Source organism: Equus przewalskii, chromosome 7 (assembly GCF_037783145.1).
Source record: "Equus przewalskii isolate Varuska chromosome 7, EquPr2, whole genome shotgun sequence".
Classification (NCBI taxonomy): domain Eukaryota; kingdom Metazoa; phylum Chordata; class Mammalia; order Perissodactyla; family Equidae; genus Equus; species Equus przewalskii.
This window is the reverse complement of record NC_091837.1, coordinates 20,805,875-20,833,485: the sequence shown is the minus strand read 5'-3', so window position 1 is coordinate 20,833,485 and position 27,611 is coordinate 20,805,875. Positions and strand designations below refer to the sequence as shown.

Sequence of the window (27,611 nt, the reverse complement as noted above, 5' to 3'; positions counted from 1 at the left end):
TCCCTGCAGAGGCTCTGCCTTGTCAGAGAGAGACCAGCAGGTGTCAGGCGTTAAAGAAAGGTCAGCTCCCAGCTGAGACGTCCTCCTGCTGGGGAAGCGGGTGCATTGAAGGTGGGCAGCAAAGGGGATGAGACCCCCCCCCCAAGGATTTCATGCCGGGCCTGTGTTCCCCCTCAAAGACCCCCGGGCCTCCCACTGGGTCCTGTCCACCCACAGGGAGACGCCCAGCAGGAGATCTCAAGAAGTCCTTCCTGAGCTGGCCCCACGGGGACCCTAGGGAGTGAAGTGATGGTGGTCTCCTCCCCCCCTGCAGGCCAGCTGGTCCCGGACTCGCGGCCCCGCCCGCAGGTCTACGTGGATCTCATCCACAGCTACAGCAACGCGGGCGAGTACTCCCCCTGCTTCACGGAGCTGCAGCGCAACTTCATCAGCTCCCGGCCCACCAAGCTGAAGAGCCTCATCCGACTGGTGAAGCACTGGTACCAGCAGGTTCGCAGGGGTGCGGGGCCACCCGCCGGCGGCCGGGCTGTCCCTCCGCAGCGCTGTCCCGGGAGGATGCGGGGCCCGGCCCCGGCCGGAACCCTGGGCTGGTGGAGCAGAGAGAGAGAGATTTCCCAGCCGTGGGACCTCAGTCTCCTCATCTGTGCAATAGGGCTGACATAACCGTGCCGTGGGATTTGACGGGATGATGACCGTATGGCATGGGCACACGGAGGTGCCCAACAGAAGTTTGGGGTGGGGTTTGCCCACTCTGGAAGGGTCCCTCCCATTCCTCTTCATTGCCGGGAGGGACCAACACATCCCCTGTCTCCTTGTGTCCCAGTGCAACAAGATGCCCAAGGGGAGGGGCTCGCTGCCCCCCCAGCACGGGCTGGAGCTGCTGACTGTGTATGCCTGGGAGCAGGGCGGGTGCGACTGCCAGTTCAGCATGGCCGAGGGCTTCCGCACCGTGCTTGAGCTGGTCCGCCAGTACCGCCAGCTCTGTGTCTACTGGACTGTCAACTACGACAACGAGAACGAGACCGTCAGAGACTTCCTGAAACTGCAGCTTCAGAAGCCCAGGTCCAGGCCACCCTCCATGCCCGGGTTCCCAGCTCCGGGGTCGCTCCCTCCCTCCCCGCCTCCTAAGGGCATGGAGCAGAGGCAGGAAAGTCTTCTTTCTAGAGCCGAGCTCCTTTCTAACAGTGGTGCTCAGTACTGAGGGACAGGCAGCCAGCTTCCTGGTCACCTGTAAACAGGGTGGCCCAGTGGGATGCAGGATCCAAGTTAAATCTGAATTCTAGATAAACAGTGGGAAACTTTCTGGTATAAGTATGTCCCATGCAATATTTGGGATATACTTATGCTTTGAAAAAAAAAAAACTTACTCATTTATCCAAAACTCCAGTTGAACTGGGCATCCTCTACTGGTATTTGTTTAATCTGGCAACCCCACCTGCGAACCCTCAGAGAACATAAGCATATCTCGTTCTTGGGGATTTCACCTGCCTCTGAAATGGTGCAGAGGTACCAGAGGTGCTTTCACAAGTGCCTGAGGCACCTCCAGGCAGTGGACAATGGCTCCTTGAGCGATGTGTTGAGAAAGACTCTGAGGTTGTGATTTGGCTCAGTGAGAAGAGTTGCCTGCTCAGTCAGCGAGGTGTCCCACCCACACAGGAAGGGAGAGGGGCGCAACCAGTGCTGTGATTGATTAAGGATGCCTGCTTGGCGTCCAGAAGGGGTGAGCATGCCTGAGCACTGTTGTTGATTGGTAATGTCTGCCCTGGATGCCGCTGGGAGACCTGGACCACGTGTGGCTTATTTTCTCTCCCTGCCCTCGAGCGTGTGTCCAGAGCCCTGAAGAGTCTACGAGCCCTGTCCCTGCCCACTGCAGAGTGTTGGTGAGGGAAGAGAATAGTCCAACCAACCCTAGAATAGGCCAACCAAATTCCTCAAAGTTGCAGGAATAAGACTGACCCTGGATGGAAATTGCAGGCCCATCATCCTGGATCCGGCTGACCCGACAGGCAACCTGGGCCCCAATGCCCGCTGGGACCTGCTGGCCAAGGAAGCTGTGGCCTGCATGTCTGCCCCATGCTGCATGGGCAGGGATGGCAGCCCCATCCAGCCATGGCCGGTGAAGGTGAGAGACCTGTGGGGCAGCAGGGGCTCCCTTGGTGGGGCGGGGGGGGGGGCAATGTGGGCGGGGGAGGGGCATGTCTGCTCCCAAAGGGGCAGGGCCCAGTCCTGGCCCCGGGTGTGCCCCCGGCCTCCATGTCCTGTCTGTCCATGGGTCTCAGCTTCTCCAGGAAGGTCAGGGCTAACCAACGTCTTCTATAACCCTCCCCAGGCCGCGGTGTGAAGCCCAGAAAGTCAGTGGTCGTACCAGATGGACAGATGGACACCAGCCCTTGCCCTGGGGAGACTCAGGGTCACCTGCCACATGCGTGTGTGAGTGTGTGAGAGACAGCGAGACTGAATCAGTGGGTCTGCCTCCTCCGCAGCCCAGCCTCCCAGCCCTTCCCACCTCCGAGTGGCCCCTCTGCTCTCCCCACCTGACTCAGTCTCATCGAGCACCACCTGGGACCAGATGGGCCCTCGCCGGCTCACACACTCCCCTGCACCCTGCAGTCCGTGGGTCGGCCCCAGCCTGGGTTCTCAGCTTCTCCATCACCCTCGTGACTCTCTGTTCTCAGGCAGCTGCTGCTGCATCCTACACTGCACCCCACCCCTGCTGTGAACGGCCTCTTTCTCCCTGACTTCTCTCTGCCCATCCACACGGGCTCACATCCTTCCTCCTGCGGAAACCCATCCCTGGCCTCCCAGTGCCTTGCCTTCTTCCCCAGTCCAAGAACTTTTCACGGGGATGGCAGAGTTTTCATCTCGTTTGTCAGCCACTATCAGTTGGTCGTGGCTGCCTGGAGCCCTGTGTTCTGAAGGATTCTGAAGAATGGATACATAGCTGGGAAGAGTGACCTAATCGATTGGTTATGTCTGCCATGGATGCAGTAGAGGAAGGTGGTGGCATGAGTGCCGTGATTGATTGGCAGTGTCTGGCCTGGATGCAGGAAGAAGGTGCTCGCAGGCCTACAGTGTATCTTTGGGCTATTGAGGAGCTCTCTGAGCTCAGCTGCCAGCAGGGGAGCATGCCCAGATCAGCTAGCTTTGTCTGCCACATACACAGAGGGAGACGGGGACATGCACGCCATGCGGTCCCTCTCACTGGACACCTAATTGGATCCCTTCTCATCAGAGACCTCGGTTTCTTCACCCTTCCTGTTGCACTCATTCCCCCAGTTTGTACATCTCGATGCCATGGCTTGTTTGTCTTACTGAATTTTTTCTGGGTTTCTGTCTTCTCTCCTGACCCACTGGAATGCCACCCATGGGATCCTCCATCCTCAACTGAACGTGAGCCAATGCTCGAACAACGGTGCTCAGCCTGTTTCTCTCTGCCTCCAGAACAAATCTACCAGGTCCATGCAGGAGGCACTCCAGACCTCCAGTCCAACAACGGTGCCCCTCTTAGTCAGGGCTCAGCACAGAAACCAGAAAGTACTCCAGGAATCGTAAGCAGAAAGGGGTTCCACCTAAACCCACCTAAACTCTGCCAGAGGAGCAGAAGGCAGGGGCCACCGCTGGACTATTGGTTTCAAGATCAGATCACCGTGGCTGACTCAGAGGTCAGGAAGCTGCTGTTTCTGCCAACGCCACTGCAGCCGCCCCACTGCCACACACCCACAGCGCTGGGGCCCAGACCCGGGAACAAGGGCTCAGCGGCCACAAACATCTCTCAGGACTTGCCAGCTGCCAGCGCTGCCAGAAGATGGCTTCTGCCTCCTTCCTTTAGCACAGTTTAAATTACAGCCAGAATTCTGGCTGCAGGGGAGTCTGAGAGGCGAATGTTTCATCTCCCATCCCACGTAGCGCAGGGAGGAATGGATGCCCAGTGCCTGGGCCCAGGGTCCGGCCAGCATCCCCCGCAGCTGCACTGGGAACATCTTTTGGGTGGGTGATGGAGTGGTCCATCCCAGAAAGGAGGGCCAGGAGACAGAGAAAGCAGCCACTGCATATCCCCTCTCTGCCCTCCGGAGTATCTCAGACAGTCTGACTCTCTCGGGACCACTGCTGGGCACTGCCGGTCAGGTGCTGTGTTAGTCCCTTCGGGCTGCTGTCACAAAGTACCACAGTCTGCGTGGCTTATAGTCTCTCTCAGTGCTGGAGGCTGGAAGTCTGCCGTCAGGGTGCCAGCCCGGTGGGGTTCTGCAGAGGGCCCTCTTCCGGGCTGCAGACTTCTTGTGTCTTCCGTGGTGGGAAGAGAGCTAGCCAGCCCTCTGGCCTCTTCTTGTAAGGGTGCTAATCCCATTCACAGGGCTCTACCCTCCTGACCTAATGACCTCCCAGAGGCCTCACCTCCTCACACCATCACCCTGGGATTAGGGTTTGAACATAGGGATCCAGGGAGACACGAACATCCCATGCATTGCAGGGATGCAGACCAGGGGACGGGAGGAAGCGCTCTCCCCTCACCATCATCCTCTTGGAGAGAGAGAGGGATGGAGAGCCGTGCTCTGCTCCACAGGGAGCCAGTCCTCCGCCTTCGGCTCAGCCCACAGGGTCTGGGGTGGGTGAGGCTCGGGAAGACCCCCCACGACCCGAGCCACATGTACGCCTCCATCCCCGTGTTGCTCTTGCTGCTGGATGGGTGTTAATAAAGTCTTCTTAAACTCACCTTGCTGACTGGCCAGGAACCTAAGACGGGAGCTCTCAGGACCCCAAGTTACACCTTCTGTGTTAGCCCCGGCTGCTGCTCCGCGCTGTCTCGAGAACTCGGGGGAAACACCCGTGGGCAGCAGAGACCTGCTCTGCCATGTGTCTGGCAGCAGATGGGGACTCAGCCTGCACGTTGCGAGCCTTCAGTTCTCGTCCTGGGTGGACCGGGTGGATCCCAATGTGGGGACTCCCATCCTCACCACATGGACTCCAGGCCTCCCTCTCGAAATGGCTGTAGAGCTAGGATAATTGTGAGCTGGTTGGAAACGGGGGGGCACGAGTGTGTGGGAAGAGAGGTGAGGTGGTCCCCTGGGCCGGGCAGAGAGGACGTCTTGCGATCGGAGCAGGGGCGTACTTTATTCTAGCCGCTTGGTCTTTGACAGTGGCCCCTGGGATTGACTTAGTGGCTCCGCTGTAACTTTTGGGGTCTTCCTGATGCAGCCACACCCTTAGGGAGTTGTCAGTTCTCCCTAAGTTGACTTATGCATTCAATGATCACCCAAAAATAGCCACATGCACTTTTCTCTGTAACTAGACAAGTTGGCACTGAAGTTCTTATGGAAAAATACACATCCAAGAAAAACTAGGAAAACGCAAAAAAACAGGAAAAGACCTCTGAGGAGGGACTAGCCTTAACTGATATTAAAACATACACCGAAATCTCTAGTATTTAAACAGCTTGGCAGTGGCACATAAATAAACAGGCCAGTGGAATTGGGTGGCACCTGCCATGACCTTGGTAAAAAAAAAAAAACGAAAAGCTAAATGTGATCAACCAGCAACTGAAAGCCCAGAATGAGCGCCTGAGGCTCCTTCTACCCCCTGTAGCCAGACGGGCAGGGAAGTGAGGCCCCCGCCCAGGAGCGAACTGCAAGGGAGGCGGGGCTCCAAAGAAAGGGTTGTGTTGTTTTTAAATTTAACTTTTACCTAAAAACAAATTTTTCTTTAAGCCAAGAAGGGAAGTTTCTTTTTTTTTTTTTTTTTCAAAGTTTTGTATGTCAGTACATTTTTTTTGTTTCAAAGGTTGGCCCTGAGCTAACGTCTGTTGCCAATCTTCCTCTTTCTAACCCCTTCCCCTTCGCCCAGTACATAATTGTAGATCCTGGTTGTAGGTCCTTCCAGTTCTTCTATGTGGGACATGACCTCAGCATGGCTTGATGAGCGGTGCCATGTCCACACCCGGGATCCGAACTGGTGAACCCTGGGCCGCCGAAGCAGAGCACGTGAACTTAACCGCCACACCACCAGGCCAGCCCCCTAAAAAATTTCTATAGAGATAACACATATACCATAAATTTCACCTTTTAAAGGGTGCAATTCAGTGGTTTTAGCATATTCATAAGGTTTATATTTAGTATATTCACAAGATGAGCGAAGTCACAAGGTGTACACATCACACTAATTCCAGAACATTTTCATCACCCCCAAAAGAAATCCGAAACCCCTCAGGGCTCACTCCCCATTCCCTCCAGCCACCTCCCCCTGATCCCTGGCAACCGTGAATCTGCTTTCTGTCTCTACCACAGACACTTTGTATAAAGGGAATCCTACAATACATGACCTCTTGGGTCTGGCTTCTTTCACTTAGCACAGTGTTTTCACATGTGACAGCGTATGTTAGGCTTCATTCCTTTTTATTACTGAGTAATATTCCACCGTATGGATGTGCCACAATTTGTTTCTCCATTCATCCATTGATGAGCATTTGGATTTTTCCCACTTTTTGCCCACTGTGAATAATGCTGCTATGAACATTTGTGTACAAGATTTTATGTGGACATATATTTTCATTTATCTCAAGTGCAATACCCAGGAATGGGATTGCTGGGTCACATGGTGAGCCTAGGTGCAACCATTTGAGGAACCACCTTACTGTTTTTCACAGAAGCTGCACCACTTATGCCCCCACCAGCAATGAATGGGGGTCCCAGTCTCTCCACATCCTTGCCAACACTTTTTATCGTCCATCATTTTGATTATAGCCATCCTAGTGGGTGTGAAAGAAAGTTATATACTCTCAAAATAATCAGGTCTGCTAAACAAGGTCAGGACCTAGCTTGGGAAAGAATGGGACCCTGACTCATAGACGGGGCACGTAAGAGTTGAAGCTCCTGAAAATCTTGAATCCCCAGATTCCTCTGAGCTTCAGGAATGGCCCACCCACCCTTCTTGTTAAAAGCTAGTCCCTCACCCCTCACCTAGAGACCCTGTGGAGGCCTGTCTTCCGTAAGACCTGTGCCCACCTTCCCTCTTGCCCTCTAGGCCTATGACTAATGTTACGTCCCGAAATAACCCAGTTGAGGATGTGCTGGGCCTGAGAAGGGAGGGAAGGACTTGTATCCCGAAGACCCATAGGGATGTGAGCATGACGGCAGTGTCGGAGAATCCCTTTGTCTCTCCCCTTCAATCTACAGCTAGTTGAACATCCCTAACCCAAGAAGGCTACATGGCCAACACACCAGGATGCTGGAGAGACCCACACATCAGTATACACGAAGGTACAAAGAGGAGGTGAACTGGGGGAACAGCAGGGGCAGTACCCAGGATCCTGGACCCCCAGCCCCAGAGAACCTGGTGGGCAGCAGCAGAGGCAAAGATGTTCGAACCTCCCAACTGCAGTGACACCTGAGGCCAAAAGGAAACAAACAACAGCAGAGGCAGTGCCCACAAACCCTGCTTCCCCCACCCTCCCCCTCCCCTGCCACCATGGTGGCGCTTCTGACCACAGTGATTCTGTTCAGACATGGGGGAGGCATCAGTCATTGCTGTGACCCCCAGCAGTGAAGCCAGCAACCATAGCAACACCAGCCCTGTGTCAGTGACCCCTGAAGTACACGTGATGAGGCAAGAGTGCCAAGTACCCGGCGACACCCCTAACAGGGGCAGTGGAGGGTGGAACGTGCTGATCCTCAAACACAGCCAGAGGCAGCTCAGGGAAGAGAAGCCAAAACTAGTGCCACAGCAGCACCTACTGGAGAACAAAAGAAAGCCCTCTAATCTCCAATCAGCTGAATAGTTAGAATCAAAACAAGCAAAGCTGCACCTAAGTAAGAAAAGTGTTCACTGTGACAAATGCACCAGCAGAAGAACAACCCAGCAAGCACCACAGAAAGCCACAGTAACACAGCATCACAAAAAGAAAATAACGCTTCTCCAGAAACCAAGCACAAAGTCATGGGAGATTGTGATCTAACTGATAAAGAATTCAAAATAGTTGCCATGATAAACTCAACAAAGTACAAGAAAACCCAGAAAGGCAGTTCAGTGAGCTCAGGAATAAAATCAATAAACAGAAGGAATACTTTACCAAAGAGATTAAAACTCTAAAAAAGAACCAAACAGAAATTCTGGAGCTGAAGAAATCAATAAAGGAGATGAAGAATGCATTGAAAAGCCTTGGAAATAGAGCAGACCATATGGAAGAGAGAATTAGCAAGCTTGAAGACAGAAACCTAGAAATGATGCAGGTAGAAGAGGAGAGAGAACTGAGACTTTTAAAAAATGTAAAAATTCTATGGGAATTATCCAAATCCATTAGAAAGAACAGCATAAAGACAATGGGTATACCAGAAGGAGAAGGCAGAGAGAAGGGAGTGGAGAGCTTATTTAAAGAAAGAATAGCTGAGAACTTCCCAAACCTGGAGACAGAACTCGATAAACTAATAAAACACCCAATTATCTCATTGCAAAAAGACCTTCTTCAAGACACATGATAATGAAACTGTCAAAAGTCAATGACAAAGAAAGAATATTAAAGGCAGCCGAGGGGAAAAACAACCTACAAGGGAACCAACATTAAGCTATCAGCAGATTTCTCAGCAGAAACTCTACAGGCCAGGAGAAAATGGAATGATATACTCAAAATATTGAAAGATAAATACTGTCAGCCATGAATATGCTATTGAGCAAAGTTATCCTTTGGATATGAAGGAGAAATAAAGGCTGTGGGAGTGAAACAAAAGCTGAGGAAGTTCGTCACCACTAAGACCTGCCTTACAAGAAATGTTGAAAGGAGACCTCCTACCTGAAACAAAAAGGCAAAAGTTTACAAAGCTTGGAGCAAGGCGATAAATAGACAGACAGAATCAGAAAACTGCAACTCTGTATCAGAAAAGGTTAGAAAACACTATTGTAACATAAAGACTAAAGGGAAAGAAAGTATAAAAAATTACTTTAACCAATTCAATTTGGTAACAAATTCACCATACAAAAAGGGACAATTTGTGACAACAAAAATATAGAAGGAAAAGGACAGAACCTGCGTAGGCAAACAGAGATAAGATGCTCTCAGCAGAGGACTATCTCATCTATGAGATCTTTTATACAAACCTCATGGTGACCATGAAACAAAAATTCAAGCAGAGTCACAAAACATAAAAAAAGAGAAAACTGAGAAACACATCACAGAAAACCACCAAACTGAAATGGTAGACAGAAACACAAAGAAAAAGAAACAATAGAAATATAAAACAACCAGAAAACAAAAGATAAAATGGCAGTATTGAGCCCCCATATATCAATAATCACTCTAAATGTAAATGGATTGAATTCATCAATCAAAAGACACAGAGTGGCTGGATGAATTAAAAAACAACACCCAACAACATGCTGCCTCCAGGACACACATCTCAGCTCTAAAGACAAACACAGACTCAGAGTGAAGGGATGGAAGACGATACTCCAAGCTAACGGTAAACAGAAGAAAGTGGGTGTAGCCATACTTCTACCGGGCAAAGTAGACTTCAAGATAAAAAAGATAAGGAGAGACAAAGATGGACATTTTATAATGATAAATGGGACAATCCACCAAGAAGACATAACATTTATTAATATATATGCACCTAACTTAGGAGCAGAAAAATATATAAAGCAATTATTAACAGACCCAAAGGGAGAAATTGACAGCAACACAATAATAGTAGGAGACTTTCATACCCCACTTACATCAATGGTTAGATCATCCAGACAGAAAGTCAGCAAGGAAACACTGGCCTTAAATGAAACATTAGACCAGATGGACTTAATAGACTCACATAAAAGATTCCATCCTCAAACAGCAGAATACACATTCTTCTCAAATGCACATGGAACATTCTCAAGAATAGAACATATGTTGGGAAACAAAACAAGTCTCAATAAATTCAAGAAGACAGAAATTACATCAAGTATCTTTTCCAACCACAACGGTATGACACTAGAAATCAACTACAAGAAGAAAGCTAGGAAAGTCACAAATATAAAAATAAAATAAATATAATATATAAATAATATATAAAATAATATATAATATATATAAAATAAATAAAATATAAAAAGTAAAAAGTGGAGACTAAACAACATGCTACTGAACAACTATTGGATCAATGAAGAATTCAAAGAAGAAATAAAAAAATACCTGGGGACAAATGAAACCAAATAGCCATAAGACCCTGGCAGCGTGTACCAGCAAAAGTCAGGTGGGCATGTGTAGGAGTGGACCCAATGGTGCTCGATCCAGGGCCTGCAGTGTAATTGGATGCGGAAGTTTATTGATTTGAAAGTCCCCTGCTGGGATTCAGGATTTCACATGCCGGGATGGACTGCAAGAGAAAGTGCAAATTTGCAGCCAGCAAAGCTCCTAGAAGAATGAGGAAAGTGGGAGCCTGTGCTGAGCGAGATCAAATACCAATATTGCTATGGGAGATGGTGGAAGATGGGATTAAAAGCTCAGAGGAGTAGGCATGCTGGGATGGGTATGCTATCCAAGGCCAGACACACCACCAATTATCTTCTGTGGAAAAGCAGAGAATGTACCTTTACTGAGGCCATAAGGACTAGGCCAGTGAGAGGACCCAGCATCACTAAGGAGGCTGGGTGGCCTCCTCCGTAGAAGATGCCGTTATAAGCTCCCTAACGGTACTGGGGATGGTAGAACCCTGAGATAATAGCAGCCACAAGGCAACTCTTACCCACGGATGGACACAATTCTCCTAATGAGTGGTGGGGTTGAGGGGCAGCCAGGAGGGCCTGACCCACAGAGAGTTAAGGAGCTGGTCATAAAATATAGCACCCCTGGGGGCAGACTAGATGGGCCACAGACCAGGGAACTACTCAATCTGCACATGAGGATGCGTCAAGGATGGACAATTACACCACAGGGAATTTCCTCCAAAAAGCCATCATCCTTTCCCAGGGGCTTCCCAGGGAACCCATTTGGGACACATGACAACTAAACAGAACATGTGACCCTAGGCGGGAGACGGAGGGGATGCTACGGAGAACAGCGTTAGAGTAACTGGGAAAATTTGAAGGTAAGAATATATTCGTTATACATGCTGTAAGGAATGATAGCATTATGTCAGTGTTAAAGTTCTGAATCAGATCATTGCTCCGTTTACAGAACAAGATACCCATGTTCTTAGGGGATCCACATTGAGGTATTTAAGAGTAAGGGGTCTGGGTGACTATGGTGTGTCCGCGCAGGTTCATCAGTTGTGACAAATGTACGGTGGGCGATGCTGGCAATGGAGGAGGTTGTGTATACGTCAGGGCCGCGGGTATCTGGGAACTCAGCCATAATAATACTGATAAGATGTGCCTAGAGAGAGAATAAGGGGCAGACGTGGTGGAATAATCTGGGTGAAGGACATAAGGAACGTCTTTGTACTCATCTTGCAAATTTTCTGTGTTTCAAATTATTTCTAAATAAAGTGTTTAAAAAATAATAAGAAATAAAGCACAGGCTTTGCAATCAGGTAGTGTAGAATTAGATCTTAGCCAGACAACTTACTGGCTGTGTGACCTTGGGCAAACCTTTCACCTCTCTGAGCACCATGTTCTCATCTAGAAAAGGAGGCTTATGGCCTCAGCTCAGTCTACCTCTAGGTGTCGCAGTAAAACTCAGATAAGGGCAAGGAAGGACCCTTATCGGGCAAGTGTAGGAGGCAAGATTCTCCAGAGAAACAGAACCAATAGGATGTATCTAAAGTCAGAGAGAGAGAGAGATTTATGTTAAGGAATGAGCTCACGTGATTGTGGAGCTTGGCGAGTCCAAATTCTGCAGGGTAGGCTGAGGGGCTGGAGACCCAGGGACAAGGTGATGCTGCCGCTCAAGGCTGAAAGCCAGCTGCTGGTGGCCTACCCTCTCTCTCAGGGGCGGTCAGTACTTTTTTCTATTAATGCCTTCAACTGATTGAATGAAGCCCACCCATATTATGGAAGGTCATGTGCTTTACTCAGAGTGTACTGAGTTAAATATTAATCTCATCTTTAAAAAAATGCCTTCCCAGAAAGATCTAGAATAATGTTTGACCACACATCTGGGTACCATGGCCCAGCCAAGGTGATTCACAAAATTAATGATCACAGCGGAGAAGGGCCCCTCTTCCCACACCGCAGAGACCTTTGTCTTCTGTATTACTTAGTGTGGCTGCGCAGAGGCAGCCGGGGGGAGCCCTCAGTCAGTCTCATTGTCACAGCGCTGCCCATCCATCTGTCTCCCTCTGACCTGGGGGCGCCTGGGCCTGTTTTCCCTCCTTGCTGGGTGGGCTAAGTGCCTGAGGAGGCCCCGCAGGTGTCCACACGTATACCGAGGAACTGAGTACACAGCAGCTCCCAGCCGCTGACACCCCCACCCCCCACCCCCAGACCTGTGTTTGCTCAGTGGCAGAAGTGAAACCCGAGTGTGGCTCAGCCCTCGCCTTGCTGGGCGTCCCTGAGCAAGTCAGTCCCCGCCCCGGGTCTCTTTCTCCTCGCTGCTCTCCTTGACTCTGAGTTCCCAGGCCACTGAGAACAGAGAAAAAGGGAAAGAGGCTCAAAAGACAACCTTTACCCCTTGTAAAATGCTATTTGCTTAACAAACGTTCATAAAGCTTCGGCCATGTGCTGGCCCCTTCCGAGTGCTTTGCAGGTATCATTTCATCCTTACGTTGCTCCTACGAGAGAGGTACTGTTGTCATCCCCTGCTTAATAGCTGGCGAGATGGAGGCACAGAAGGGGCAGGCAGTGTGCTCAAGGACGCAGCTCTAGCACGTGAAAGCCCTCCCAGTCGGGCTGCGGAGGCTGCGAGTTTGACGGGAGGGCCCCTTGGGAACAGCAGGGCTGTAAACCCCCCGCTGAGGGGGTGGGTGGGACTCCGGATCCAGGAAGTCAGCTGAGGCGCTCTGAGTTTCGGTTTCCCGCTCCAGGCACAGGAGTTTCTCTTTCTCCTCCTCCTCCTGCTCTGCCATTAGCTGTGACCCCAGCAGCCAGCAGGCGCGATGGGAAACTGGGAGTCCCATCTGTACGAAGTGTCTGCTCGGAAACTGGATGAGTTTATCCAGGAGTCCCTGCTGCCCTATAAAGAATGTGAGACACGGATCGACTGGACGGTGACCGGCATCTGCGCCGCCCTGCAGAGAGCCGAGCAGCTCACCCTGGAGAAATGGGTGGCCCAGGTGAGTGGAGGGCTGGGGCTGCGTTTCTGGGAGCCAAGAGATTCCACGGCCACCGGAAGGCAGGGAGACTTGGTGCTGAGCACCTACTGTGTGCCAGGGCCTGGGCACACAAGATGATGGGAGATGGGGTAGAGCTCAGGAGCAGGGGCTCGGGAGCCAGCTCTGTCCCTTACTACTGTGTGACCCGGGGCAGGTTACTTAACTTCTCTGTGCCTCAGTCTCTGAATCTGTAAAATGGGAGAGAATAGTACTCACCTCAGGGTGTTATGAGACTTAGGCATATGGTGTTTTTAGCACAGAGCCTGGTACATAGTTAGTGCTCAATAAATTAGCTGTGATTACTCACTACTATTGTGTCTGTCGTCCCCGTATTACAGGGAAGTAAACTGAGGCTGGAGGACTTCAGTAAAGCCACCCAAGGTACCTCTGGTTGCTCAACAGCAAGGGGGTGGGGAGCTCTCATCAGTTAGCAATGGTCAGTGCTATGGGCAGGAATCCCGGGGCTGAGGCGGAAAGTTCTAGACCTTTGGGGAGGAAATGGTGCTGGGAAGCTGCCAGGAGCTGAGGGAGGGGTGTGGTTCGAGTTCCCCCCATGCTCTCCAGCGCCCGGCTTCCCACGTCTCTGCTGTCACGTGGCTCCTGGCTTCTGCCCTTACACACACCCAGTAGCCCTAGCAACAAAGACACCTGGACACTCGGTGTCCCCCTCCCTGGCCCAGATAAGGAAACTGAGGCATGAGGAAATTAGTTAATAGCAGGCATCAGAGCTGGCATTTAAACCCAGGCAATCTGCTTGGGAGCATGCGGGCTTAACCACCAGGCAATCCTGCCTCTCAATATTGTTAACTTTTTCCTAGTTAAAAGAAAACATACAATAAGAAAACTGCAGAGCTCTAAGTGCACAGCTTGGTGGATTGGCACACACAACATACATGTGTAACCTACACTCAGATCAAGAAACAAACCTTCTCACCCCCAGAGCCCCTGGACCCCCGACAGTCACACCTCCAACCCCAGGCAGCCGCTCTCCTGCCTTCTAACAGCATAGATTCATTTCACTGGATTTTTAACTTTCTCTAAATGTAGGGTGACCAACCATCCCAGTTTGTCCGGGACTATGGGGTTTTCTGGGACATGGGCCCTTCAGTGCTAAAACTGGGACTGTCCCCCATAAACTGGACAGGTTGGTCGCCCTATATAAGTGAAATCATGCACTGTGTGGCTTTAGTGTGTGGTTTTTGTGACCCATCCTGTTTATGAAATTTACGTCATTATGTGCAGGTGGTGTGAATCGCTGCCTTGTTGTACGTGTATCCATTGTGCGGATACACCGCATTTGTCCATTCTATCGTTGATGGCCATTTGAGTTGCCTCCAGTTTGGGGCCAGTATGGAATGTGCTGCTATGGGCATCCTGATTCAGGTCTTTGGGTGGACAAATGGATACCTGTCACTCAATTTTAAGACTATGGTGACATTTGGGGCTTTTGCTGGAGTTGAGAAATACTACTGCATGCTGGGGTGCCCTGTGACCCCCATAGGTCCAGAATCTCACATCTTCTCCGTCACTGACAGGGTGGCTCCTATGGACGGAAAACAGTCTTACGGGGCAACTCCGATGGTACCCTCGTCGTCTTCGTCAGTCACTTTGAAAAATTCCAGGATCAGAAGAGAAGCCAACAGGAAATCCTCAACAAAATCTGCAGGTGCCTGGAAGCTTATCAGTCCACAGACCTGGTAGCCAAGATAGAGATCCAGAGGCCCAACGGTGGGCTCATCATCAAGGTGTTCACAAGATGGCAAAGCGTCAGTTTTGCGGTGCTGCCTGCCTTCAATGCTCTGGGTGAGCCCTCCTGGGTGTATGGGGGCAGGCACAGATCTGGAGGAGTTTGTTGAGAGTGCAAAGCCAAAGAAAGGGGTGGTGGGCAGCTATGCAGGTCCTCTAGGCTGGGGATACCACTGGTGCTTTCCAAAGTAGGGGACCATAGACCTTCGAGCCAGGAGGTCTCTCCTACCTGGGCTTACTCTCTTCTCTAGAACTTTTCCCCCATCTCCTAATTGACCTTGGAGAAAACGTTCTAGACTCTAGAATCTAGAGGAAATCTCAGACTGTGACATGCCCACAAATCACCAGGAAACCTTGTTAAAATGCAACTTCTGATTCAGAACATTGGGGGCAGGACCTGGGATTCTGTGTCTCTAAACAGTGCCGTGATGCTGCTGCTGGTCTGTGGGCCACACTTGGGGATTTAGACTAGAATAAATGTTGGTTAGAGGAAGAGGATGGGGCACACATCTGGGAAAAGTTCAGCTGGGGCAGGCATTTGGAGTCTGCCTTCTCACCAGGTGAACATCAAAGCAAGGCCCTAGTTTTGAACTAGGAATTTGGATTAGCATAGACCAAGAGCCTTTAAAGTCCACGAGCAACTGATTGGATGGATGGATGGATGAATGGATGATGGATGGATGGATGATTGGATGGATGGATGATGGATGGATGGATGAACAGATGGATCACTAGATGGATGGTTGATTGGATGGATGGATGAATGGATGGATGGATGATGGATGGATGATGGATGGATGGATGATTCGATGGATGGATGGATGGATGGATGATGGATGGATGGGTGGAAGGATGATTGGATGGATGGATGGATGGGTGGATGATGGATGGATGGATGAATGGATGATGGATGGATGGATGATTGGATGGATGGATGATGGATGGATAGTTGGATGGATGGATGGATGAATGGATGATGGATGGATGGATGACTGGATGGATGGATGGATGGATGGATGATGGATGGATGGGTGGATGATGAATGGATGGATGGATGGATGGATGGATGATGGATGGATGGATGGATGATTGGATGGATGGATGGATGGATGGATGATTGGATGGATGGATGGATGGATGGATGATGGATGGATGGGTGGATGATGAATGGATGGATGGATGGATGATTGGATGGATGGATGGATGGATGGATGATGGATGGATGATTGGATGGATGGATGGATGGATGGATGATGGATGGATGGATGGATGATGGATGGATGGATGGATGGATGGATGGATGATTGGATGGATGGGTGGATGATGAATGGATGGATGGATGGATCCAGACAGATCACTGGATGGATGGTTGATTGTATGGGTGGATGGATAAGACTTGGGATAGTCACAGCTTAGTCTCAAGCACAGGTACATATACAATCGCAAACTTAAATGCTAGGGATGAAATTCCATCCCTCATTAAACAAATGGGGAAACTGAAGGAAAGGACTATTCCCAGGGCCACATAGCCAGTTACTGACAGAGTTAGAATAAAAGCAGAGGTCTTCTAAGCCCCAGGCCAGGGGTGCCTTTAAGATGGTGACACAGACACACCTTAATGACTCACATTCACAGAAAAGTGACCCAGGTCAGAGAAGAATGCACCAGTTTGGAAACTAGGCAGCCCTGAGTCCTTCCCTTGGTCCCACTAGTCACCCACTTTTGCCAACTGTAAGATCAAGCTAGAAGCAGCTGGATTGCAGGACCTTTAAGAGGAGAAGGGTTGAGTGTACATGCCTGCCTCAAACAACAGCGGGAGTCAGGTGAAGAGACAAAGTGTGACTCAAAATTCGTAGGAAATCCTATGTTCTCTCATCTTGTTCAGAGCATGGCATTTGGAGACCAGGCCAGAGCACCCTCTGCTGGGCTCACCCTCATGCAAGGATGGTGTGACAGGAGAAATAAGCTCTTCCTCACACGGAGTATCCAGAAGCTGCCACCAGGTGGTCGTAGTCTGGCCCGCTCTCCACACCAGCTCCAGGCAGGCTTCCTCCAACTCTACCTCTCTCTCCACTGCTGTGTGCCACCACTGCTCTCTCCCCGGGTCTTTGACCCAAAGTGGGATTTCTATTTACCTGACTGCCTGGTGTGCCAGTTTCCTCACCTGTAAATGAGCAGTTCATTGCAATAACCACCTAAGAGTGTGTGTGGCTTCTGTATTTCACTGTATCTGAAGCGCTCGCACTGTGCCTGATGTGGAGGAAGCGCTCAACGAACGTTAGCTACCTTACTGCCAGTATTGAGAAGGATGCCATGCTCTTTCCTTCAACCTCCCTGCATGCCCAGTGCCCAGAACTGAGACTGGCTGATGATAGGAAGTCAGTAAACAAAAAGAACAAGCTGGCTACCATCTCCTGTTGTTTATCTAAGGGTGTTTGTAAACATGGAGCTCGGCTAGCAAGAATGGAAACCCTTTGATGAACTCCTGTGGCCTATTGACATCTCTCCCATTGCATTGGCTTCCTCACCCCACACCAGTGGTTCTCAAACTTCAGTGGGTATCAGAATCACTGAGGAACCTAGTGAAAATACGGAGGCCCGAGCTCTCTTCGCTTGGGGATCAGCTCTCCCGCAGAGCGGATCTGGAACTCAGAGGCCCAGGCTCATCGGCACGGGAGGCTCCTGGGCCTCTGTTCCAGGGTCCCGATAGGAACCCCAGTTTGGGAAGCACTGTCGTGCATCACCCCATTTCCCAGGGTCCAGCTCTGCAGGGACTGCGCCTGCCCACTGGCCTCCATCGCCAGCCTCCAGGGCCCTGCCTCCACCTGGCCTGCCCCCTCAGAGAGCCTGAACCCTTGTCTCTGAAACACAGCCTTCACAGGATGGGCTCAATGGCAGAATACACTGTATGTGAGACATGAACTTTATTTTCCTCCGGGTGTGTACCAACTTGGGTAACACCATTTTTTTTTCTGATCCATAGTTATTTTAATTATTAAGGCTCCATTAAATTTTATTTATGTATTTATTTTTTCGGATGTACATCATCTTTCAAATTCTGTGTACATTACATCATGTTCACCACCCAAACGCTAATTATAGTCCATCCCTTCACATGTGAGCTTAATCACCCCTTTTGCCCTCCCCCCTCCCCCCTTCCCCCTTCCCCAATGGTAACCACCAGTCCAATCTCCAAAGCTATGTGGGTTTTTTTTTTTTGTCGTTTTTATCTTCTACTTGTGATTGAGATCATATGGTATTTGACTTTCTCCCTCTGACTTATTTCACTCAGCATAATACCCTCAAGTTCCATCCATGTTGTCACAAATGGCCGGATTTCGTCATTTCTTATGGCTGAGTAGTAGTCCATTGTGTATAAATACCACATCTTCTTTATCCATTCGTCCCTTGATGGGCACCTAGGTTGCTTCCATGTCTTGGCTATTGTGAATAATGCTGCAGTGAACATAGGGGTGCAGGTATCTTTATGCCTTTGTGTTTTCAAGTTCTTTGGATAAATACCCAGCAGTGGAATAGCTGGATCATATGGTAGATCTATCCTTAATTTTCTGAGGATACTCCATACTGCTTTCCATAGTGGCTGCACCAGTTTGCATTGCCACCAGCAGTGAACAAATGTTCCCTTCTCTCCACACTCTCTCCAATATTTGTTATTTCCTGTCTTGTTAATTACAGCCATTCTGACCGGAGTGAGGTGATACCTCATTGCAGTTTCGATTTGCATTTCCCTGATAGCTAATGATGTTGAGCATCTTTTCATATGTCTCTTGGCCATCTGTATATCTTCTTTAGAGAAATCTCTGTTCAGATCTTTTGCCCATTTTTTAATTGGGTTGTTGGGTTTTTTTTGTTGTTGAGCTGCATGAGCTCTTTGTATATTTTGGATATTAACCCCTTATCTGATATACGGTTTGCAAATATCTTCTCCCAATTGTTAGGTTGTCTTTTCGTTTTGTTGATGGTTTCCTTTGCTGTGCAGAAGATTTTTAGTTTGACGTAGTCCCATTTGTTCATTTTTTCTTTTGTTTCTCTTGCCCGGTCAGACATGGGACTTGAAAATATGCTGCTAAGACCAATGTCGTAGAGCGTACTGCCTATGTTTTCTTCTAGAAGTCTCATGGTTTAGGTCTTACATTCAAATCTTTAATCCACTTTGAGTTGATTTTTGTGCATGGTGTAAGGGAATGGTCTACTTTCATTCTTTTGCATGTGGCTGTCCAGTTTTCCCAACACCATTTATTGAAGAGACTCTCCTTTCTCCATCGTATGCTCTTGGCTCCCTTGTCGAATATCGGCTGTCCATAAACGTGTGGGTTTACCTCTGGGCTCTCAATTTTGTTCCATTCATCTGTGTGTCTGTTTTTGTGCCAGTACCATGCTGTTTTGGTTACTATGGCTCTGTAGTCTATTTTGAAATCAGGGAGTGTGATACCTCCAGCTTTGTTCTTTTTTCTCAGGATTCCTTGGCTATTCGGGGTCTTCTGTTGTTCCATCTAAATTTTAGGATTCTTTGTTCTATTTCCACGAAAACTGTTGTTGGAACTTTGGTAGGGATTGCATTGACTCTGTGGATTGCTTTAGGAAGTGTGGACATTTTAACTGTGTTCATTCTTCCAATCCAAGAGCATGGAATATCTTTCCATTTCTTTGTGTCTTCTTCGATTTCTTTCAACAATATTTTATAGTTTTCGGTGTAAAGATCTTTCACCTCTTTGGTTAAGTTTATTCCTAGGTATTTTATTCTTTTTGTTGCAATTGTAAATGGGATTGTATTCTTAATTTCTCTTTCTGCTACTTCATTGTTAGTGTATAGAAAAGCCACCAATTTTTGTACATTGATTTTGTATCCTGCAACTTGACTGTATTCCTTTATTATTTCTAAAAGTTTTTTAGTGGACTCTTTAGGGTTTTCTAGATATAAAATCATGTCGTCTGCAAAGAGTGACGGTTTCACTTCTTCTTTTCCAATGTGGATCCCTTTTATTTCTTTTTCTTGCCTGATTGCTCTGGCTAGGGCTTCCAATACTATGTTAAATAAGAGTGGTGACAGTGGGCATCCTTGTCTGGTTCCTGTTCTTAGGGTGACAGCTTTCAGTTTTTCTCTGTTGAGAATGATATTTGCTGTGGGTTTGTCATCTATGGCCTTTATTATATTGAGGTGTTTTCCTTCTATACCCATTTTATTTAGAGTTTTTATCATAAATGGATGCTATATCTTGTCAAATGCTTTCTCTGCATCTATTGAGATGATCATGTGATTTTTATTCTTCATTTTGTTAATGTGGTGTATCACGTTGATAGATTTGCCGATGTTGAACCATCCCTGCATCCCCGGAATGAAACCCACTTGATCATGATGTATGATCTTTTTAACGTATTGTTGTATTCGATTTGCTAGTATTTTGTTGAGGATTTTTGCATCGATGTTCATCAGTGATGTTAGCCTGTAATTTTCTTTTTTTGTGTTGTCCTTGTCTGGTTTTGGAATCAGGATAATGTTGGCTTCGTAGAAGGAGTTAGGAAGCCTCCCCTCCTCGTCAATTTTTTGGAAGAGTTTGAGAAGGAGAGGTATTGTCTTCTTTGAATGTTTGGTAGAATTCACCAGGGAAGCCATCTGGTCCTGGACTTTTATTTTTTGGGAGGTTTTTGATGGCTGTTTCAATCTCCTTACTGGTGATCAGTCTATTCAAATTTTCTACATCTTCTTGGTCGAGTTTTGGAAGGTTGTATGTTTCTAAGAATTTATCCATTTCTTCTAGATTATCCAATTTGTTGGCGTATAGCTTTTCACAGTATTCTCTTATTATCTTTTGTATTTCTGAGGTGTCCGTTGTAATCTCTCCTCTTTCATTTCTGATTGTATTTATTTGAGCCTTCTCTCTTTTTTTCTTGGTGACTCTAGGTAAGGGTTTGTCAATTTTGTTTATCTGTTCGAAGAACCAGCTCTTGGTTTCATTAATTTTTTCTATTGTTTTTTAGTCTCTATTTCATTTATTTATGCTCTGATTTTTATTATTTCCTTCCTTCTGCTGGTTTTGGGCTTTGTTTGTTGTTCTTTTTCCAGTACCTTTAGATGCGCTTTTAGATTGTCTATTTGGGATTTTTCTTCTTTGTTGAGGTAGGCCTGAATTGCTATAAACTTCCCTCATAGAACCGCTTTTGCTGTATCCCACAGATTTTGGCATGTCGTGTTTTCATTTTCATTTGTCTCCAGGAATTTTTTGATTTCTTCTTTGATTTCTTCATTGACCCAATCATTGTTCAGTAGCATTTTGTTCAATCTCCACATTTTTGTGGCTTTTCTGGTTTTCTTTCTGTAGTTGATTTCCAGTTTCATACCTTTGTGGTCAGAAAAGATGCATGGTATTATTTCGATCTTCTTAAATTTATTGAGACTTGTTTTGTGGCCTAACATGTGATCAATCCTGGAGAATGTTCCATGTGCATTTGAAAAGAATGTGTATTCTGTGGTTTTTGGATGGAATGTTCTGTATATATCTACTAAGTCCATCTGGTCTAACGTGTCCTTTAAGGCGAGTGTTTCCTAATTGATCTCCTGTTTGGATGATCTATCCATTGGTGTAAGCGGAGTGTTAAAGTCCCCTGCTATTATTGTGTTATTGTCTATTTCTCCTCTTATGTCTGTTAATAATTGCTTTATATATTTAGGGGCTCCTATGTTGGGTGCATAGATATTTACAAGTGTTATATCTTCTTGTTGGATTGTTCCCTTTATCATTGTGTAGTTCCCGTCTTTGTCTCTTATTACAGTTTTTGATTTAAAGTCTATTTTGTCTGATATAAGTATTGCTATCCCCGCTTTCTTTTCTTTGCCATTTGCATGGAATATCTTTTTCCATCCTTTCACCTTCAGTTTGTGAGTGTCTGTAGGTCTGAAGTGTGTCTCTTGTTTGCAGCATATACATGGGTCTTGTTTTTTTATCCAGTTGGCCACCCTATGGCATTTGATTGGAGCGTTTAGTCCACTGACATTTAAAGTAGCTATTGATAAATACGTATTTATTGCCATTTTGTCACTTTTTCTTTTTTTGGGGTGTTTTAGTAGTTCTTCTCAGTTCCTTGCTTTTTCTCTTGCTCTCTTCCCTTGTGGTTTGATGGCTATCTTTAGTAATATGTTTGATTTCTTTTGTCTTACTTTTTTCCTGCTTGTTATAGGTTTCTGGTCTGTGGTTACCATGAGGATGCTATTTAATATACTATGCACATAACAGTCTATATTGGGTAGATAGACTCTTTAGCTTGACCTCTTTCTAAAAGCTCTACTTTTTCACTCCCCTCCTCCCACATTATATGTTTTTCACACCATATATAGTCTTTTGTTTAGTGTGTGTCTATCCATTACCCTCTTATCATTGAAATAGGTGATTTTAGTACGTTTGTCTTTTAACCTTCATATTATCTTCACAGGTAGTTGATCTGCTGCCTTTACTATATTTTTACCTTAAAAGTGATTTTATTGCCTGTTTTTTGTTGTTGTTGTTTTGGGTTTTTTTGATAATTTTTTTAATCTCTATTTGTGGTCATTGCTTTCCCACTTAAATAAGTCCCTTCAGCATTTCTTGCAGAACTGGTTTCTTGGTGATAAACTCCTTTAAGTTTTGCTTATCTGGGAGGCTCTTTATCTCTCCTTCCACTCTGAATGACAGCCTTGATGGATAGAGTATTCTTGGCTGTAGGTTTTTTCCTTTTAGCACTTTAAATATGTTGTCCCATTCTCTTCTCACCTGTAGGGTCTCGACTGAGAAGTCCACTGATAGCCTGATGGGCTTCCCTTTATATGTCACTTGTGGCCTTTCTCTTGCTGCTTTTAGGATTCTCTCTTTGTCTTTAATTTTAGACATTTTGATTATAATATGTCTTGGTGTGGGCCTCTTTGGGCTTCTCTTGTTTGGCCCCCACCAATGTCTCAGTCTCCGGAGAGGATCCTCCTCTCACCAAGATGCCCCCAGAGCCCACCAGGTGAGTCTTGTTTCACCAAAGGACAGTCAGCCTTCTCTCTGGTGATTTTAGGTTGCTGCAATGAGTGAGTTTGCACGTGGGCCCTTTAAGACTCGGGTCTTTTTGGCTTTCAGCCGATAGCTTTTCTGGGGATGTCCTCACTGCAGTTAATAGCCAGCAAGGCCAGACAGTAAGACCCCCGTCTCAGTTGGGCTGAGTCCGAAGGATGGTTATAGCAGTATCGCCCCCGCTCCAGACCTCACTCCTCCAGGGAGGGCTGCGTACCTTAGGATGGCTCCCGCCTGGCCAGCTGAGAAGCTCCACTGCTCCCAAAGGTGGCTTTTTCCCTCTCCGGCCGGATTTACTGCCTCTTCTGCCTTTGTCAGGACTGTCCCTTGTCGTGGAGGTTCTTTTTATCCAGTTTTCAGTTTTCAATCCAGGGTAATTCTTCCAAAAATTGTTGTAACCTGGTTGTGTTCGTGGGAGGAGGCGAGTTCAATGTCTGCTCATGGCGCCATCTTGACAAGATCCCCCAACACCATTTTTAAAGATACCATCCCGTCCTACTAATTTGGAATGCCCCCTTTTTCATTTATAATTGTGTTTCTTGTCCCTCCGTTGGGTTCTGCTGATCTGGTCTCAAGCCAGCACCATATCATTTTCATGATGGCCATTTTAGACTACATTTTATTATCTGGCAGGGCAAGCCACCCCTCACCTTTTCTGCAAGCACCCCGGTCCTCGTACAGGTTAAGCTGTTGGCGTGGGCCGTCAAACCACAACCGACCTTCATCATTGGCTCACTGAGGCCAGGTTATGCGAACACCAAAAGTCCCGTGTTTCTCTTTCCCACCAGGCTTGAGAGAGCATCCCAGCTCCTGGACCTACCGAGAACTCAAAAGATCATTGGATATGACAAAAGCCAGCCCCGGCGAGTTCTCAGTCTGCTTCACAGAGCTCCAGCAGAAGTTTTTCAACAACCGTCCCAGAAAACTGAAGGATTTGATCCTCTTGGTAAAGCATTGGTATGAGAAGGTAATTTTCAAACTGCACATCTGTGGCTGACACCCATTCCTTTTTATGGAGATATTTACATCCAGCAAAGTACAACAATCTTAAGGATACAGTTCAAAGCATTTTTATATCTTCTTAAACAACACCCAGGTCAAAAGAGGGCACAATTCCTGCACCCCAGCAGGCTGCCTCTGCCCCCACCCACCCCACCCCCAGCCAACGCTTCCCCCAAACGAACCACTGTGCCAACATCTGCTGCCACCAATTAATTCTGCTTGTTTTTAAACTGGATATCGACGGAATCCTGCCGAACGTACTTTGTGTCTGCCACCTTCTGTTCAACAGATGTGTGAGAGGTTCGTCCATGTGGTTGCAGTTTTTCCTTGTTTTCTAGTATTCCGTTGTATTTATATCCCACACATTTATCCACTCTACAGCTGATGGGTATTTGGGTCATCTGCAAATGGGGGCTATAATGAATTGGTTACTATGCATATTCCCCTATATGTCTTTTTGTGAATTTAAGCCCTCATTTCTCATGGGTAAATATGCAGAAGGGGAATTGCAGGGTTATAAGGTATACGAATTAGTAGGTATACCTGTATCCATAGACACATGGCATACATATGTATGTATATGTGTGTACATAATGAATATATATATATTTTTAACTTGAGTAAATACTGCCAAACAGTGTTCCCAAATGTCTGTACCCAATTACACTCCCATTAGTGATGCAAGGCCGTTCCAGGTGCTCCCCATCCTTGTCAACACTTGATATTGTCAGTCTATCGAATTTTAGGCGTGGTGTCATTTTAGTCGCTGGTGGAGGCCAGCAACTTTTTATAGATTCTGGTTTCCCAATTTCAGACCCCTGGCGTGGGAGGAACGGGGTCCCCAAATTAGCCACGGCCCTTTTCTTCTCCCACAGTATGTGAAAAAGGAGGGGGAATCGTCCCTGCTTCCCCTGTACGCTTTGGAGCTGCTTACCATCTACGCCTGGGAACAGGGGTGCGGAGAAGAAGACTTCGATACAGCTCAAGGCATCAGGACTGTTCTGGAGCTGATCAGGCAGCAGGAGAAGCTGTGCATCTATTGGACGGTCAACTACAACTTTGAGGATGACACTGTCCGGAACATGCTGCTGAGCCAGCTCCGATCGTCCAGGTACAAACCCTCCCACGGCCCCCCCCTTTACCTCTTAGTCTGCATGCCGGGCTGGACCCGCTTAGAATGAGGACCCCGCCCCATCCTCCCCTGCCACAGATGCTCCCACAGTATGCCAGCAGCAGTGGGGAAGGAGGCCAAGAGAGGCCTGTCTGAAAGAGGGAAGCCTGACCAATGCTACTCACATGCCAAACTGTTGTCACATTTTGTCCCCAAAACCAACACGAGGAAGGTGCTTCCCCTGGAGAAGGAAGGGAGAGGCTAAGAGAGAAGAAGGTTGGCAGGAAGGGGAGACCACTTTATTATGTTGTTAATGGAACATCTCCGTAAAGCAGAGAGCCAGCAGGACCACATGGGGTGGGCATCTTAGACAAAGCACCCCAGCAATGGAGAGGAACCAGAGGAGTTAGAATCCAGGTGACCAGATGTCCAGTCTAGGCCTCTTTCCCCGAAACGGATTTCTTCTTCCACAAGCCGCCCAACTGATTTTTATTTTTAATCTAATGAAATCCATAGGCCAGTAATATTGGATCCAACTGACCCAACCAATAACGTGAGCAGAGATAAGATGTGCTGGCAAGTGCTGAAAGTAGCGGCTGAAAGCTGGTTGTCTTCTCCCGGCCTGAGAGAGTCACATGGGCCAACCTGGAATGTTCTGGTGAGAGGGCTTTCCAGTTACAGCCTGTGTCCTGCTGCAGGGAGGGCACCCTGGACACCGACTGCAGTCCTACCCAACCCACCGTGTGTTTCCTAGGGCCGCTGTGACAAACTACCATGTGCCGGGGGCTTAAAGCAACAGAAATTTGTTCTCTCGCAGTTCTGGGGGCTGGAAGGCCAAGATCAAGGTGTTAGCAGGGATGCGCTCCCCCTGAAGGCTCTAGCGGGGGGTCCTTCCACGCCTTTTCCAGCTTCCCGTGGTTGCCAGCAATCCTTGGCTTGCGGCAGCATCGCTCCAGCCTCTGCCTCCATCGTCACAGGGCCTTCCCCCTGTGTGTCTTCAGAAGGGCTTCCCTCTGTGCCTGTCCGTCTCTCTCTTCTTCTTAGAAGGACCCCCTTCTCTTGGATTAGGGCCCACCCTAATGACCTCATCTTGATTACATCTTGCAAAGACCCTATTTCCAAATAAGGTCACCTTCACAGATCCTGGAGGTGGAGACTTCAACATATTTTTTGAGGGGACGCAATTCAATCCGTAACACACCATTTGGGGCCTCCCCGTCTATGAAAATGATAGTGAAGTGCATGCAAGATGGAACCAAGAGAAAAGGGGACATCTGAAGACAAGAGATTTCAATTAATTTCTGTAAGACAGAAAGCCGATGAGAAGGTGGTGACATGAAACGGAGCCCCAGGGAAGTGGGTGGCAGTCCTGCCTGCTGATGCCGGGACAGGCTCTGAGCTCCGTCCAGGCAGGCGTAGGGCAAGGGGGAGAAGTGGGGCTGGAAACAGGGGAACTGCTCAAGGGGCAAACAGGTGCACCTGCCCTCCCTGCCCCATCCCCCAAGTCAACACGGAACCCGCTGTGCCCTCAGGGCTCATCCGAGGAGGGCAGTCCAGCCAGCACATTCTCAGGTCTGACCACCGAATCCTTCAGCTTTCCTGGGGGTCTCCGAGTGGAGGTGTGGGGACCAATGTATCATGTGAGGCCAGATGGGTCAACCAAATTCCACATTTCACAGACGCAGGACTAATTTATGTCCCGATTATGGGGGGCAGAGCTCAAGATTCTATTTGCACAGAAATTTGCAGGCCAATTAAGCAAAAATCTGGGATGCAAACGTAGGCGTCAATGAGCTTACCCAATTCATGGGGCCCTGGAAGTGAAGGAACCTGTGCACGGAGAGAAGCCCTAGTTGGATCCAGAAGGAATGTGATGCTCTGAGCCGGTATCCTGTGCCCCACCCCCCGCCCCTCCTCTTGCTGGCCTCCTGGTGTTGGCTCCCTGACCCCAATTTTGCTGGCTTCCTAAGATAGCTTTTTTTAAAAAACTATTGCCCCCTAACATTTTATTCTGAAAAGCTTTCAAATGTATAGAAAAGTTTGCAAGAATGATTCATTGAGCTCCTGTGTGCCCTTCCTCGGGCTCCCCGAATGTTGAACACGTTACCACGGTTGCTATGATACAGCCTCCGTGTGTGTGTGTGTGTACACACTTATCATCACCATCACTATCAGTGTTGTTCATACCGAGCCATTTGAGAGTCAGCTGCCAGATACCTCTCCTCTGTACCCTTACGTGTTTTCATAGGCATCTCAGAGAACAAGGACATTCTCTTAGGTAACCACGTGTAATGATCAAATTCCGGAGATTCAGATTAATATACTATTATTGTCCAAATATAATCCATTTTCAGATTTTGCCAATCATTCTGAGAAAGTACTTTATAACCACTTTTTTCCAACCCAGAAGCACACACTGCATTTAGTTCTCACGCCTCTCCTAAGTGGCGTTTGATACCTGCTTTTGTCCTTCTGTCTTGCCACCCCATCAACCTCTAT

At 47.9% G+C, this 27,611-nt stretch overlaps 1 protein-coding gene across 1 annotated transcript in view; it reads left to right on the top strand.

The window, feature by feature from the left end:
- The window catches only part of OAS3 (2'-5'-oligoadenylate synthetase 3), a 51,174-nt gene that overhangs the window by 14,639 nt on the left and 8,924 nt on the right, over nucleotides 1-27,611 (top strand). Inside the window, exons 13-21 of the mRNA XM_070628025.1 lie at nucleotides 314-489; nucleotides 824-1,062; nucleotides 1,975-2,122; nucleotides 12,379-12,453; nucleotides 12,975-13,166; nucleotides 14,741-15,008; nucleotides 23,788-23,966; nucleotides 24,877-25,112; nucleotides 25,629-25,770. Coding sequence (XP_070484126.1) covers nucleotides 314-489; nucleotides 824-1,062; nucleotides 1,975-2,122; nucleotides 12,379-12,453; nucleotides 12,975-13,166; nucleotides 14,741-15,008; nucleotides 23,788-23,966; nucleotides 24,877-25,112; nucleotides 25,629-25,770 — 1,655 coding nt within the window. The remainder of the gene's footprint in view (nucleotides 1-313; nucleotides 490-823; nucleotides 1,063-1,974; nucleotides 2,123-12,378; nucleotides 12,454-12,974; nucleotides 13,167-14,740; nucleotides 15,009-23,787; nucleotides 23,967-24,876; nucleotides 25,113-25,628; nucleotides 25,771-27,611) is intronic.